The sequence below is a fragment of the Rhinolophus sinicus genome, linkage group LG10, assembly GCF_036562045.2.
Source record: "Rhinolophus sinicus isolate RSC01 linkage group LG10, ASM3656204v1, whole genome shotgun sequence".
NCBI lineage: Eukaryota > Metazoa > Chordata > Mammalia > Chiroptera > Rhinolophidae > Rhinolophus > Rhinolophus sinicus.
This window is the reverse complement of record NC_133759.1, coordinates 49011613-49027617: the sequence shown is the minus strand read 5'-3', so window position 1 is coordinate 49027617 and position 16005 is coordinate 49011613. Positions and strand designations below refer to the sequence as shown.

Here is a 16005-nt window from a genome sequence, read left to right as displayed (position 1 = left end):
GAGCAGCTAGTCTTCAAAGAAGTCCCACTGACAGTACGACTCTCAGGCTGGAGAAGCCAGAGCTTCCCCTCCTCACATATCCATTGAAGGGTTTTCAGGAAGAAGCTGCTGCTTCGGGCACCAGGAGGCCCCTAAGACACATGGCTAAAGGTTCCGGGAACACGGCTCTTTGAATTCTTACGGGCCGTCGGGCGGCTTGCACACGTTAACAAGCCTGACCCCGAAGTGTCTCTCAGTGACGTGGGGAAAGGCACCTCAAGCACCCAGGTTAAGTGCTGGCCTGACTGAGAAGCCTGGTTGCAAGGCCCAGCCAAGGAGGCAGAAAGCAGATTGCAGAAAACAGGTCGATTTTCCCAGTTTCATTTATGACTAGATGTTAGACCCAAGAGCACTGTTCACAGCAGCTCCAAGGCAAATCTCAGATCACTCTGCCATGTACCCTGGGGCGGGGGGCGGGGGCGGTCCAAGCTGCCAGGAGACCATGACCCTGTATTGGTTTCCTTTGTTGGGGGTAAGATTTCTAACTGAGGAACATTACAGCCAGTGACCAAGCTCTGAGCATGTGTTTTAAGTACATGTCATCAACAACTAGATCTGAGCTGGAGGGCCCTCTAAACATAAAATGCATTTCTGCAGCTTGAAAAGAAAAAAAGACTGTTTGGGGCTGGTTTGAATTAGGTAGAATGGAGACAGGAATTTTCCTGAAGTCCCCTCCCCTTTCCCTTGGGCAGCTACTCACTGCCTCGCAGAGATAAGATTGGGAGCCTGACTGACCTTGGCCCGACGCTGCAGCCTGGCCAGGGGACTGCTGAGTCTGGGTAGGAGCAGCAGGCAGACCCCACGAGGACTGCCTAGAACGACTGTTCATATCATCACCTACCTCCCACGGCTCGGGCCACTTGACTTGTCGTTTAGGATTCTGCCTAGCCAGGCTCGCAGCCACACACCGTAGCCTGTGTGATCAGCGGCAGTCCCTTATGTGTGGCACAAAGCACAATTATGCCTTCAAGCTCAGGTGCAATTAAATCTTTATAATGGTGCTAATGGCTCAAGCAACCTTGAAGCAGCTGCCATATTTTAAAAAAATCATTCTGAGTTGTTTTATATCTGAAATTGCTCTGTAAAATCTTGTTAATTTTTCATCTTCAGTTGAGAATGCATTTAATGCTGAGAGGATGGCTTCCTTCCAGCCACACTGTACAAAAGCGGATTTCCTTGCTCAGCTGACAAGCCTGCCCTGGAGAACTAACCTCCGCCGGACAAAGCTGAACTCAACCCTCTGAGGCTCAAGTTCCCAGGGATTTGCCTCCTACGGAAGAGGCCAAAGAGAAGATTAGGTCACAGGATAGAGCACAGTCCAGAGCCCACTAGGGGCCGTTCAGACTGACATCACTGTCTTCAAGAGGGAGAGAGAACAAAGACAAATGTGTGGCTGCCCACATGAGCGCATGGTCAGGTCCCCTCCTTGGCACTCCCCCTGCCCCTGACTTTCCATAAAGGTGACCAGTCACTTACGATCGTACTACCTGTCTGCTCCCCAAATAAACTGCAAATCCCTCAGGGGAGGGGCTGTGTCTGGTTCACCACCCGGTCCCTGATAACCATCAGAACAATGAATGAGTGGGGCACGCCCTCCACTGAATTAAGGATGGGTAACAGGTAGACAAAGAAAGGAAGACAGTAGGTATCCAACCACAAAAACAGGCATGAGAAGAATGTTTCAGAGACCCGTGAGTTGGATGTTCTTCCATCATTGACCAACCTCTTTAAACAATGAACTAGAACAACTTAGAAAAGCAATTTATATTCCTGTTCTATCCCAGTGATAACAATGACAGCACATGGCTGACAACTTTCTGCCAGCAACCGTGTGCTCAGACTGCACCCAAGTCATTTGACATCCTCACTATAACCCTCTGAGGGAGGAGGTAGCCTTATCTCTATCTTACAAAGACGAAAACGGAGGCTGAGGGACGCAAACTTACTGGCTGAGGCTCACAGGGCCAGCAAGGGGAAGAGCAGGAGACCTTCTCTTGACACTGCGCTCTTGTATCTGATACTGAAAAGGGTAGGTGGTGGAAACAGGACCCTGATATTTTTGAAACTTCAATGGTAGACAATAGGGCAGATTTTTACTTTGGAGGTACCATTGCTTTCTGAATTATTTTTTCGGGGAGGACGGCTCTTTGTTTAGGAGCCTCTCAGGTATGACAAAGCAGAGCAAAATCCTACTCAACGATGGTGACAATAACAAGGGTAACGTCACTGACTTAAACTCTTTCTACACATCATCTGTTTAGTCCCCACAATCACCAATGTGGTAGACACGTTATTATCCACATCCTACAGACGAGGAAACTGAGATCTGAAGAAAGGAGGTGGTGCGCCGAAGGGCACAGCCAGTGAGAGGTGGAACCATGGGTCTAACCAGAGTCCGACTGACGCCAAAGCCCAGTCTTTGAGAAGAGAGAGAGAGAGAGAGAGAGAGAGAGAGAGAGAGAGAGAGAGACTGACTACACCAGGGGTTAGTAAATGACCTCCTACAGGTCAAATCTGACCATCTGTTTTTGTAGATAAAAAGTTTTACTGGAACACAGCCAACAGCCATATCCGCTGACTTCCATATTGTCTATGGCTGCTTTTGTGCCAGAACAGCGGAGCTGAGCAGCTGCAACAGAGACTGTATGGTCTGCAAAGCCTGAGATACTTACTCTCTGGGCCTTTACAGAAAACAAGTTTGCCAACCCCTGTACTGCACATTAGAGAGCTTCATGGAAACAGCAAGCCAGAGTCTCCAGGCAGAACAGGCGCATGCTTCACCTGTCCCGCTTATGCTGATACACCAGCTTATAATTGTGTTTTCCAAACCAACACACTATCCTAAACCAGCCAGCCGTACCCCCACACCCCCTTCTCTCCTCTCTCCCAAAGGAGCAGTCCTATGAGTCTTACCTTTGTTGTACATGTTCGTTGGCACCTGGACGTCACTCAGGCTGATGTTCACAGGCAAGTTATTGAAATGGTCATTTGGAGCTAAGATGAATTCCTTCCCCAGCTCCAAAAAATTCCCGTCTTTGTCCCTTTCATTTATCAGCACAGCATTGAAGTATTCATACTGAAAGAGAAAGTCAGAAACATTCCATGAGGCTCAGGGCAGAGGGCTGTGGACTCTGACAGACCTGGGCCTGGGCTGCAGGTCGTCATCTACCCTGCGAATCCTACTCTGGTCACGGAATCCCTGTCAGTGTTTCATATCGTCGGGTGTGATAGCACTATGTAAATACTTCCCAATGTCATTACACATTCTGGGAAAACATAAATTGGAGGAGCTGCACAGGACTTCATTATGTGAATACAGAGAAAACTGCCTTAAAAATATTTTAATTCTTTAAATTCTGAAGACAGACCCTGTCTTTGTGCAGCCTCCACTTAAGTCGGAGAAGATTAGAACACATCAAAAAATAACAAGTAACTATAGAGAGCCATACTTGCTATGGAACAATAGTAAAACAGGCGACGGGGGAAACAGCAGGGGAAGGGCTATGTTTTTATACATGAGGCTCGGGGAAGGTCTCACTGCTCTGGTGACACAGAAGGAATGAAAGGGGGAAGTGAATTGTGTGGACATGTGGGGGGAAACATCCCAGGCAGAGGGGACAGCAAGGGCAAAGGGCCGCGATGGGAGTGTGTTGGCATGTTTTACAAATGGCTGTTTCATCGTCATCACCATCATCATCACCATCTAAGATACACAAGGCTTGCTTTGTTCCAGAAATTATTCCACATGCTTTTCATGTGTTAACTCTCCTTTCATGTATTGAGTCTTATAACAACTCAATGGAAAAGGTTTTAGGAGAATTTCCACTTCACAAATGAGGAAACTGAGGTATAGAGCATTTAGGCACCCTGTCATCTCAACTGGCTTTTTCTAGGAATTGCCAAGCTAATTTTAAGTTTTACACAGAAATGAAAGGGATCTAGAATATTGAAAACAATTTTTAAAAAAGAACGGAGTCCAAGGACTCATATTTCCGGATTTTAAGTCTTACCATAAACCTAATTAATCAAAACAGTGTGGTATTGGCATTAGAATAGACAAACAGATCAATGGAACAGAAACAGAGAGAGTTGAGAAATAAAGCCACACATATATAGTAAATTGATTTTCAATAAAGGTGCCTAGATAATTCAATGGGGGAAAGTAATTTCAATAAACTGTTCTGGAACAAATGATTAATCATATGAAAACAACATCCTCAACCACTAATTCACAATACAGACATATTAATTCAAGATGGATGACAGACTTAAATGTAAAAGCTAAATCTATAATTCTTTTAAAAAATGATGAATGTCTTTTGGCCTTCAGATATGCAATGATTTCTTAGGACAGAGAAAGCACATACAATTTTAAAAATTGGTAATTTCCACTTTATGAAAATTCAAATGATCTGATCATCAAATTCACTATTATTAAAACAATTAGGAAAGCAATTGTTGAGGAAAAAGTATTTATAATACACATCTGACAAATGACTTGTAGCCAGGATATGTAAAGAACTCCTGTAACTCCACTTAAAACATTAATGAAAATACAGGAAAAGGTCTGACCAGATACCTTGCAAAGGAAGGTATAGGAATGGTCGATATGCAAACCAAAAAGTGTTCAACATCATTAGGGAAGGGAAGAGCAAACCAGAACTCCAACCAGACGCAATTTTATACCCACTAGAATAGCTAACATTAAAATTTCTGAAAATAATAAATGTTGGCAAGAATGTGGAGTAACCAGAAATCCCATACATTGCTCTTGGAAACATAAATGTTACAAACACCTTGAAAATTCATTTTGTAGTTTCTTGTACAGTTAAACACATATGTACCTTATGACCTAGTAATTTCACTCGTAGGTATTTATTGAAGAGAACTTAAAACATATAGCCACAAAAACGTTTGTATAAATGGGCATGGAAGACAACAGCCAAAACTAGAAGCAACCCAAATGTCTGTTAATAGGTCAAAGGATAAACATATCTGTGATACATTCATACAATGGATTACTACTCAGGAACAAATTACTGACACATTCAAAATACGGATGGATCTCAAAAACACTTTGAAAAAAGAAGCTAGAATCAAGAGTACTTATGTGTGATCCCATTTATATGAAGTTGTATAACAGGCAAAATTATTCCATAGTGACAGCTAGCAGGGGGTTGCTTCTGGGAGGGACAGTGGGGATCCACTGGAAAGAGACATAAGAGAACATCCTGGTGGCTAGAACAACCTGGGTCTTTATGGGGTGTGGATTAGTCCGGTGTATTCATTTGTCAGTACTCATTGAATTGTATGTTAAAGAACTATATTTTACTATATATGCCTCAATAAGAAAATTAATCACAAAAGACTTTTTCCACTTTTTAAAAAATTACTAATTTTAAAACTTTATAGAAACGAAACTCGATTTAACAAATTCCACTCCCAGCCATTTTTTTGAAGCACGATTTACTGTGATATGACACCCAGAAACAAAAAAAATCATAGCAAGGGGTTACTGAACTCAAGGGGTTCACCGCTTGCGGTGTCCCATTCAAGAATGAGACATGGTGGTCTTAGGTAGTTTTATGTCCTAGCAGCAAGTAAAGGAGAGAGGAGATTCACATTCAAAGCTCTGTGACCCCCAAGGGAGGCTTAGCCATTGCTTCTATACACTATTTGGTTATTTACATGTTGATTTTTTTCTTTGCTGTTGGTTACACTTATGGTTTGGGTTCCTGTCAAGTTCAGCCTGTTTATACAGCTATGTCTGCAAAATACTGTGCTACATTTTAAGATTTAGCATGAACAGTCCTTAGTTAAGAACCACCCAGACCTGCATACCCTTGTCCTAACAAGCGGAGCACCTTTGCAGGCAGAAACACTGTGACTGGCCCATGAACTGTCCATGCAAAGGGGGAGTCCCTTTCTTCGGAAGGGATCTGCTTTCTAAGGAACATGGACGTGTGGCTTCCTCCCACAGCTCCATTTTGAGTAAGGTCTGAATCTTCCACAGACTCACATGCTTCCCAGAATATTATCAACACTTTTAAAAACTCAAGCCTTCAATGCCATTATTTTATTGTAACGATGGTAAATGAACAAAACAAAGCCTCGGCCTGCTTGGCAAAGGCCAATACAATCGGGGTTCAGGCACAGGTTCTTTGGAGGCAGCTTCAAAACTGCTGTTTAGTTGAAAAATCTGTACAGCCCAGGATGTAAATGAAGGGAGGATGGAAACAGGCGAGCAGGCTTTTGTTCAATGGGGCTCATCATTTACGACCACGGGCGACTGTGTGTGCCACTTCCCCTCCCAAATCCATGTGTCCATTCCATATGGATTTTGAAAAGGCTGACTCAGTGCAAACAAGAAGACTCATTCCTTAGTCTTTGGAATTCATTGCTATAGTGATGAGGTTTGGTGGCTTTGCCCACATGTTCAGGAGAAGGTATGCTTGGCCCAAGTCACCTTATGATTTCTGAATCCCTGTCACCCATGGAGTCCAAGTAAATTAATGATGTTGTGAGCACATCTGATAACCTACTAAGTGTGAGGGGGCACAAAGGAAACTAACCCAGGGGACAGGCGGTGGCATATAAAAGTGGTGGCTGGGCTGGTCACCAGAACCTGACCTGAACCTGGCCCTGGCTCAGAAGGAGAAAGTCCAATGAGTATGTGTCTAAAACTGATTCAGTAGGGCAGGGGTAGACACAGTTTTCTGTAGAGTCAGGTACTCAATATTTTAGGCTTTGTGAGCTCTAGACGCTTGTTTGCAATGCCTGTTGTTCCAGCAGGACAGTGGCTACACACATAATATAACCCAACAGGCCTGGCTGTGTGCCAAACTTTACCAAAATTTACAAAATTACAGAAGAGATTTGGTCTGCAGGCTGTAGTTTGCCATGCCCTGCAGTAGTGTGTTAGGAGAGTTTCAAGAGACAGAAAGAAAAAAAAACCTTGGGTTGGAAGGAATCAAGCATTTCTTTCACTAAAAACTTTTTGAGCATAAGATTGAAAAAAAACGAACAAAGTTGAAGGACTGATGTAACCCAACTTTAAGACTTATTATAAAGCTACAGTAATAAAGGCATTGTGGTATTGGCGAAAGAATAGACAAACAGATCAATGAAACAGAATGGAGATCCGAGAAATAACCTCCCATAAATACAGTCAACTGATCTTTGACAAAGGAGAATAGATAGTCTCTTCAACAAATGGTGCTGGGACAACTGAACGTCCACATGCAAAAAGAAAAAAAAAAATTCTAAACACAGACCTTAAACCCTTCACAAAAAAATTAACTCAAAATCAATCACAGGTCTAAATATAAAATGAAAACCACAAATCTCTTAAAAGATAACAAGGGAGGAAACATAGACGACCTTGGGTATGGTGATGCCTTTTCAGATAGAACACCAAAGATGCAATCCATGAAAGAAATACTTAATACACTGGACTTCATTCAAATTGACAATTTCAGCTCTATGAAAGACTATGTCAATAGAATTAGAAGCCAAGCTACAGACTGGGAGGAAATATTTGCAAAAGACACATATGATAAAGAACTGTTATCTTAAATATACAAAGAATTCTCAAACCTAAACAATAAGGAAACACAACTCAATCAAAAAACGGGTCAACGACCTTAAAAGACCCTTCATCAAAGAAGATATAAAGATGGCAAATAAGCATGTAAAAAAGTGTTCCACATCACACATCATCAGGGAAATGTGAATTAAAATAACAGTGAGATACCACTACACACCTGTTAGAATGGCCAAAATCCAAAACACTGACAGCACCAAAGGCTGGCGAGAAAGTGGAACAACAAGAACTCTTACATTGTTGGTGGGAATGCAAAATGGCACAGCCACTTTGGAAGATGGTTTGGCAGCTTCTTGCAAAAGTAAACATACTCTTACCATATGTTCCAGCAATCATGCATGCTCCTTGGCATTTATACAAAACAGCTGAAAACATGTCCACACGAAAACCTGCACACAGATGTCTACAGAAGCTTTATTTGTAATTGACAAAACTTGGAACTAACCAAGATGTCCTTCAGAGGGTGAATGGACAAATAAATCATGGTACATCCAGACAATGGACTATTTAGCACTAAAAAGAAATGAGCTATCAAGCATGAAAAACATGTTGGAACCTAAATGCATATTACTAAGTGAAAGACACCAGTCTGAGACAGCTACATACTGTATGATCCCAACTCTGTAACCTTCTGGAAAAGGCAAAACTGTGGAGACAATACAAGATTAGTAGTTGCCAGGGGTGTGATAGGGGAGAGGGATGAATAGGCAGAGCACAGAGATTTTTAGGGCAGTAAAAATAGTCTGTAAGATATTAGGTTGATGCAAAAGTAATTACGGTTTAAAAGGTTAAAAAAAAAATTTGCCAAAATTGCAATTAGTTTTGCACCAACCTAATACAATGATAAATGTGTGTCATTACACATTTGTCCAAACCCATAGAATGTACAACAGCAAGAGTGAACCCTAAGCTAAACTACAGACTCTGGGTGATTAGGTGTCAAATATAGGTTCACCCCTGGTAACAAACGTACCGCTCTGATGAGTGACGTGGGAATGAGGAAGCAGCAGGTAGCTCTCCCTGTACCTTCCTCTCCATTGTTTTTAAGCCTAAAACTGCTCTAAATAATAGTCTTTAAAAAAATGTTTTTGAGCAGCATCTCCTAGCTACATGCTTATAGGCATATGTACTACTTACCAATGTTATACTGATGTGCACATTCCAAAACAAACTACAATGATTATATTAAAAGTAAGTGACGTATTCCCACTGGGCGTCCAGGGCCTTGCTTTGTGCCCCCCTGGCTGCACCACTTCTCTGCAGAGCCCCAAAGCAGCGTTTCCAAAATACAATGTGTGTGACACAAAGCCATTCCACGGGACAAGTGTGCAGAGTCATTTGTTAAATGTGTGCCAGGGCAAACAAAGGTTTGGCAATATAAGGGGAGCTGGGGTTTACAGCAAGGCAAAGAGGTTTCTTCACTCCGGGGCTTCTCAGGTCTGGGGCTTTAACTCACTCTGAGAATATACTGTGCTAACTTTGAATGTCTGGGGGAGGGGTGTTGAATGCAACACTCCTCAAATACGCTGCTCATGTAGCCGTCCTCCTCGACATGGACAGTGGGGTCACAGGTGCTTGTGCCATGGTTTTATCAATGGGCAGCTCCCCGTGAGACGAGTTCGCCAACTGTAGGAATTGAGTCCCTGTTAGGTGCTGTTGTGTCCCCAGCCTGTAGCACTGGTCAGTTGGCCAACTGACCATCTGTTCATCTGGTCTCCCTCACAGGCCACATGGTACCAGGGTATGTTCTCAGCAGGTTAAGGACATCATGCTGTAAGCCGTGTCTCCTGTGGCCCAGGGAAAGGGAAGTTGTAGAAGTCCAAGGTCATGCTGCTGCACTGCCTCTGTCACAAATTCAGAGAGAAGAGTGTGTCCAGAGTAATGGGGTAAAGGTGACTCCAGAAGTGGCCAGAATTGCTGGTCTGCACCCATCGTCCTGAGATGAAGGGGACAGGGCAGGAGTTGCGATACCCCCACAACCTGCAGCTTCCCCAAGGGCTGCCTGGGCATCACCCTGCAGGTAGAGTCCCTCTCCTTCAATGCCACGGTCACATACATGGCAGTTTTCAGTTCTGATAGAGCTGCCACCCGGGAAAATAATTCACTCTCCACCCCTCCACCAACTATAGAATCCAACAGGTCAGGACTTCTCTCACCAGGCAGAGTCAGGCGTCAGATTCAAGAGGAAATATCACCAGACAGCGAAAACAGTTCAGTTTGTGCGCCCTTTCTGCTTAGTGGATGGTGACTGCCGCTATGTGTTGAGAAGGAAACTATGCTCTCCTCTAACGGTGGCCGCGCCTCTCCCACACCACCTGCATCTTTGAAAACCCCTCACTCCCTTTTTAGGAGTTGATGCACTTCCTATAAAGAGCAAGATAGTACATATTTTAGGTTTTGCCAGACAGTCTCTTATTCAATTCTGTTATTTTAGCAAAAATAGTCAAATGCAAGATGTCAACAAATGGGTGTGGCTGAGTGCCAATAAAACTTTATTTACAAAACAGGCACTTTCAAGATCTACAGCCTGCAAGCCATTGCTTCCTGAATCCTGCCCTAGTTCTCCAGTTCCTTACTCATTCCAGGTGAGAGGCACCTAATTTCCTAAATGAAGGTGTCTTACTGCAGTGCTTCTCAACTCCCGCTGGGGAGCTTTTCAACATCCCAGTGCCCTGGCCAAATCTCAGGACGATTAAATCCGAATCCCAAGGTGGTATGTTTTCAGTTTCCCAGGGTGACTCCTGCCTTCCCTTCTGGCAAGGTAAGCTGTACAACAGAACCACAGCTGCAGAGGGCCTGCTTCACAGGCCGGAAGTATGTGCTCCACTAATTTTGGCTTTAATTAGATCCTGCCTAGAAAGTTCTCCAATTGTTTCTTCTCTGTGTGTGCTATGGGACAACCAACTGTAAAGTCCCTGGGAGGTGGGCCTGTGCTGTGCTCCAGTCCCCTCGTACTCGCCACTGACCCCAAGGATAATTCCAACCCCCAAAACCCAGCCTGCACAAAGCCAGTGCCTACTCAGTCAATTGCCAGGTTAGTCAGGATGGGCCAGAAACACAGAACCAAGGGGAGAGGAGAGAGGAAGGGAGAGGACGAGAGGGAGGGAGAAAAAGAAATTGATTAAATGAATTGGCTCATTTGATTGTGGGAACTGGCAATTCCAAAATCTGTAGAGTGAACTGAAAGGCTGCATATTCAGGTAAGAGTTGATGCAGCAATCTTGAGTCCAAATTCCACAGGGCAGGCCAGGCAAGCTGGAAACAGGCAGGGTTTTCATGATGCAATCCTGAGGTAGAATTGTTTCTTGCTCAGGAAAACTGTCTTTGCTCTTAAAGCCTTAAGCTGCCTGGGCGAGGCACCGCCCTCACCAGGACGGTGATCTGCTTCACTGTGGTTGTAAATGTTAATCACATCTAAAGAAAAGCTTCCCAGCAGCATAGAAACGTGTTTGACCAAACAACTGGGTACCACAGCCTAAAATTAACCATCACCACGGTCCCCCTCAATGGACTGTGGCAGCAGTTTGTCAGCTGGACTCCCAGCTGTCTCCTTGTTTCCTGCCACCCATCCAAGCAGCAGCCAGGGTGACTGTTCAGAAATGTGAATTGGACTGTTACTCTCCAGTGGGTTCCTGCCACCCTCAGAATAAACCCTTCCCTAGGCTTTGAAAGGCTCTCTGGTCCAGCTGCTACCCACCTTGCCCACTTGGTCTCCTCCACTGACCAGCCTCTCACCCCACTCCAGCCTAGCTGCCAACTTGCTACTGTTTAAACAAGTTTGTTTCCACTTCGGGCCTTAGCCCAGGTCCTAACCCTTGCAGGCAGGCTGAACCAGTGCCCTGGGATTGCCTTCGGCAGCCACACCCCTCAGTCTATATAACAAACTCAAGGTGGCTAAGCTAACTTGAGTGGGTTTCTGTTACTTGCAAGTGCAGAGTCCTAACTAGTACACTCTTCGCATCCTGATCGTGCAAAACCTCCAGGATCCCACCGGGAAGACTTGCTCTCAGCACCTCCAGGCGCCACATGGAGGTGTCCCTCTCGCCTGGTGGGCTATCCTTGTGTTCACTCCCCACCTGGCCCTGTGACTGGCTTCGTCCTGTTGGCACGATCGCCACCCATCTTTCTCTATCTGATCTTTAAGTGCCTCAATTTCCTCCCTTGTAAGTGAAGCAGTTATGAACTCCTTCGCAGCTGCATGTGAAACTCAGGTAAGAACTGAAAGGGCAGCCGTAGTTAAGTGCTCAATCCCATCCCCAAGGCCCAGGGCTCCCCATGTCCCCCAAAGCCTTTCTCCTTTCCAGTTACCCCGTCTCCCCTGAGCTCTTCTCCCAACTCAGGAAATCAGTGGGTTCTTTGGCCCTTTTCTTCACAGTATTTTCTCCCCTGGAAGTCCTTGGAGGGTTCCTATTGGGTGGTGAGTCCTCTAAGGGCAGGCAGGAGGGCAGGCAGGCAGGCACCCATCTGTCCCTGGGTTTCAGAAGCATCCGTCCTTCCCAGAGACACTGAGCCTTTCTCACCTCCACCTCCCATACCAAGCAGTGACTGGGTCCTTGGCAGGTGGTGGGGTGAAAACAACACTCCTCTTCTGGATCGCTCAGGTAAACATTTCTACAATCCACCACCAGATGGGAAGAGCCTCCCTACTCCCTGCCCGGAAGTTAGTTCCAAGCCACGGGGGGACATCTGGGTGGGTCTCCTGATTCCATCCCTCCCTCTGCCTGCATTTCACCCTGTATTTCATTCATGAAGCAAGAAACCAGCCAAATGTGGCTAGAAGGGGAGGGGCTTTGGGGCCTGATGCCCAGGGTTGAAACGGTACTTGCTTCCTAAGGGCATTCCAACATCTCTGCTACTACTCGGTTTCTTTCTCTGTGAAAAGGGAGTGGTGACGCCTACCTCCTCAGGTCTAAGGATTGAATGGGATAAAATGTACAAAAACAATGGGCGCAGTGCCCAGAGCAGGCTCTTAATATGTTTTGGTTCTCCCCTCTTTTCCTTATTATTTTCCTCTTCTGTGCTCTGGGAGAATGGCCAGCTTTTTACAACTTAGATTAAAAAATAAAAATTAGTAGGAGTATTAGCTCCAAATGAGCCAAGCGAATACCCAATCCCCAGCACATGTGAGTGCTGTGGGGAAGTGACATATATTCCTGCTCATCCATGCCTCTCTCCGAAGGTCTAGGGCTGTCTGGTTACTACTCAATAATCTCATTTTCTCTTCATATGTGAAAATTGATTTTTTAACGATCTGTTCCAGAATATTTCTAGCTATTAATGTTACATTAACTCATTTATAATTCCCCAAGTGCCACAGTTCCTTTTTAAAAAAAGCAGATAATGAATATCCCTCTCCCAGCCATCTGGAATCTCTAGCCTCTGAGAATACTCAAATATGAGTATTAATGGCCTACTTAACAAGCTACTTATGCGAGCCATGGACTGCAGCTTTCTGCACGTCGGTCTCGGTGGCCACTTGGCATTTAAGTCGAAGCGCCTTGGAATGGAACATTTAACTGCAGCATGTTGGGTTCAAATCCCCACTCTGCTGCTTAGCCACAGTCTCTCTGCTACCTCACCCATACAATGTGATTACAGCCACTCACATTACAGTGGAGTCATTTCGGGGAAGAAACGCTTCCAGGATAAAAAGCCCTCGGTTCACTGACTGACTCATAGTGTTAGGTTGAAGTGTATAGTCCTGCTTTTTTTGGGAGGTCATAAATGGCTGTCTATTGGTAATGTCATACAGTTCCACCGAACAGGTGATGGGCCAACAGTAGTAATCACTATTGTGGTGTCGCTGATTGGCAGACCAGGGCAGAGGGAAATGTTTGAAAAGACACGGCGAGACCACTGCCATCTCCCACTCACGGGTGATGGGTTTCCCCTCAGCACCCACCCACATTGCCTATCCCCCACTCTCGTCTCCTAGGGCAGTGTGAGCTTCCTGAAACGCCAAGCTGATTGGGCCATGACCCTGCACGCAATCCCCCAGGGACTTTGCACCGTTCTTAGGACAAAGGACACATTCCTTACCATGGCAGACAAGTACCCGCAGCTCTGGCCCAGTCCTCCTGGCTGGCACACCTAGCACCATACAGCCTCCTTCCTTGTGCCTCGGTCAGTCCCTCCGCTGCTCCGGGATCCCAGGTCCATGTGGCCTCTGCCCGTGCTGCCCGGCCACCCCTGCTGACAACACTTTCTCCAGCTGACACTTTCATGAGCCCATTCCTCCTTAGATCCAGTTCAATTATCACACCCTCGGGGCAGCCGCGTCTGATCTCCCTGACTGGGGACATCGCTATTGGGTGCCCTTGGAATCTCACAGGTCTCTCGTGCATAGGACTTCTCCCAGGGGACATAGCATACTTATCTGAGTGACTATTTGGTTGAAATGGCCTCTACTCTACCATGTGAGATATACTCGTATGTTTGCAGGGACCACTGCTGTTTCTTCTTGTGCCTTGGTAATCCAAGCATCTAATACAATACCTGGCACCCTGATTACTGAAGGGATATGGAGGGAGTGAGTATCGTACCACAGCAGTGCCCTCCAGTGGTCCCCAAGACATAACAGGAGCTCAGAGGAGCTGAGGGCACAACAGTGAGCCAAGCTCTGCCCTAGAGACACGGGGGGGCAGTTGGGGGACCCGCATAGGGTCTGAGGGCTCAGGCTCCCTTGGGGCTTGTCTGGTTGGCTGCTCAGTCTAACACTATGGTAGGGGACCTCTCCAGGCAGCTGAGAACCCCTCTGTGGGCTCTGTCAGGGTCCAATGAACCCTGGCAAAGTAACATCAGACTAACGGACATCCCAGCCTGGCTGGGCCTTCCATCAGTTTTTTCATTCATCAAATGGCTATAAAGGTCCTCTCTGTGCTGCTTCTACCCTAGCACCTCCTCTTCCCAGCAGCCAGAATGATTCTTTAAATAAAGCTGTCACTACTTCACTTAAGCAACGGCTTCCCAGTAAGTAGAATACAACCCAAGGTGGAATTCTTCATCTAACTCTTTCCAGCTCCTTCAGCTCAATCAGACACACTGGCCATCTTTGGAACTGCAATAGGCCAAGGCCACTTCCATCTCAGGGTCTCTGCATTTATTGTTCGCCCTGCCTGGGATGCTATGTCCCTTGACCTTTGCATGGCTGGCTTTAGGTCTTAGTATAAACGTTGGCTTCACAGCAAGATCTTCCCTAAACACCCCGACTGTATGTCTCTAGTTACTGCCAAGCCTAATGCAACAGAATTTTGTGCAATGACGAACAAGTTCTACATCTGTACTAATACACTAGCTCCCAGCCACTTATGTTTACTGGGCACATGAAATGTCACGGGTGAGACTAAAGAACTGACTTTTTCATTCGATTTTATTTAAATACATTTTAATTTTAAATAGCCACACACAACTAGCAGTTACCAAACTGAACAGGCCCACTACCCTGTTCTATTTTCTTTTTTGCATTCAATATCTGAAGTTTTTTTTTTTTATTTGTTCATAAATGTATGTGCATCTCCTCCCCTTAGAAACTTGAACTCCATAGGTAAGGAGGACTCTTTCTGTTTTGTTCATAGCTGGAGCTCCAGTGCCTACAACAGTGCCTGGCTATTGGGAAGCACTCAAGTGCTTTAAATAGGTCGACATGTGTCACAAAAAGATGTTGATACAATTATCCTCATAACATCCACCCAAGAGTGGGGGTTTTCACCCCAGGATTTGTGCCTCTAGCAATCGTGAGATGTGTCACACTTGTTACTGGTAATGGTGGAAGTACATTTGCAAAGGACTGCCTTTCCTAGTTAGTTAGAGTAGATTTAAGGTTATCTGAATAATAAGCTCATGCTCAATCATCTGTATCCAGATTGATTTTCTTGAGTGGGAGGGAGAGGAGGCCACTACCAGCTGGAGGAGAAAATCTGCATATGGGAGTGTGTCACACATATCAGTATCATCTGTCACTTCTACTTGGGTAGGAAAAAAACGTCAAATGTGGTGAATAAGATTGCTTTGCTCTGTTTAGCTTCTCTTCTCCTCTATTTCGGTAATGGAACCCCAAATCTCTGATAGAGGGGGAGGTGTCAATCCAGGGGGCGCTGTCAGCCACACTCCAGCATGGGATCCAGCTGGCGAGTAAGAGTCTTTTTTCAGGCAATGCTATGAATGCTGGGAGACTGAGGTTCCCGCATCCTTTCTCAAGGGTCGCACGTTACAATGTTGCTGCTTTTGGCTGCCAGTGGCCAGCTTGCCCCCCACACCGATCACTCTTCAGAGAACAAATCCACACAGAAACAGAGCCAACAGCTGGCAAGGAGAGAGCCAAGTTTGAGCAAGTGATTCTGTTCAAATCCTTGACTCCAGTCATG

At 45.4% G+C, this 16005-nt stretch overlaps 1 protein-coding gene across 3 annotated transcripts in view; it reads right to left on the bottom strand.

Moving 5' to 3' along the window:
• Nucleotides 1-16005, bottom strand: part of CACNA2D3 (calcium voltage-gated channel auxiliary subunit alpha2delta 3) — an 829919-nt gene that overhangs the window by 500535 nt on the left and 313379 nt on the right. For all 3 annotated transcript variants that reach the window (XR_002136724.2, XM_074313124.1, XM_074313125.1), the window contains exon 5: nucleotides 2953-3115. Coding sequence is in view for 2 of the 3 variants with exons in the window: in XM_074313124.1 (XP_074169225.1) it covers nucleotides 2953-3115 (163 nt within the window). In the remaining variant the exon portion in view is untranslated. The remainder of the gene's footprint in view (nucleotides 1-2952; nucleotides 3116-16005) is intronic.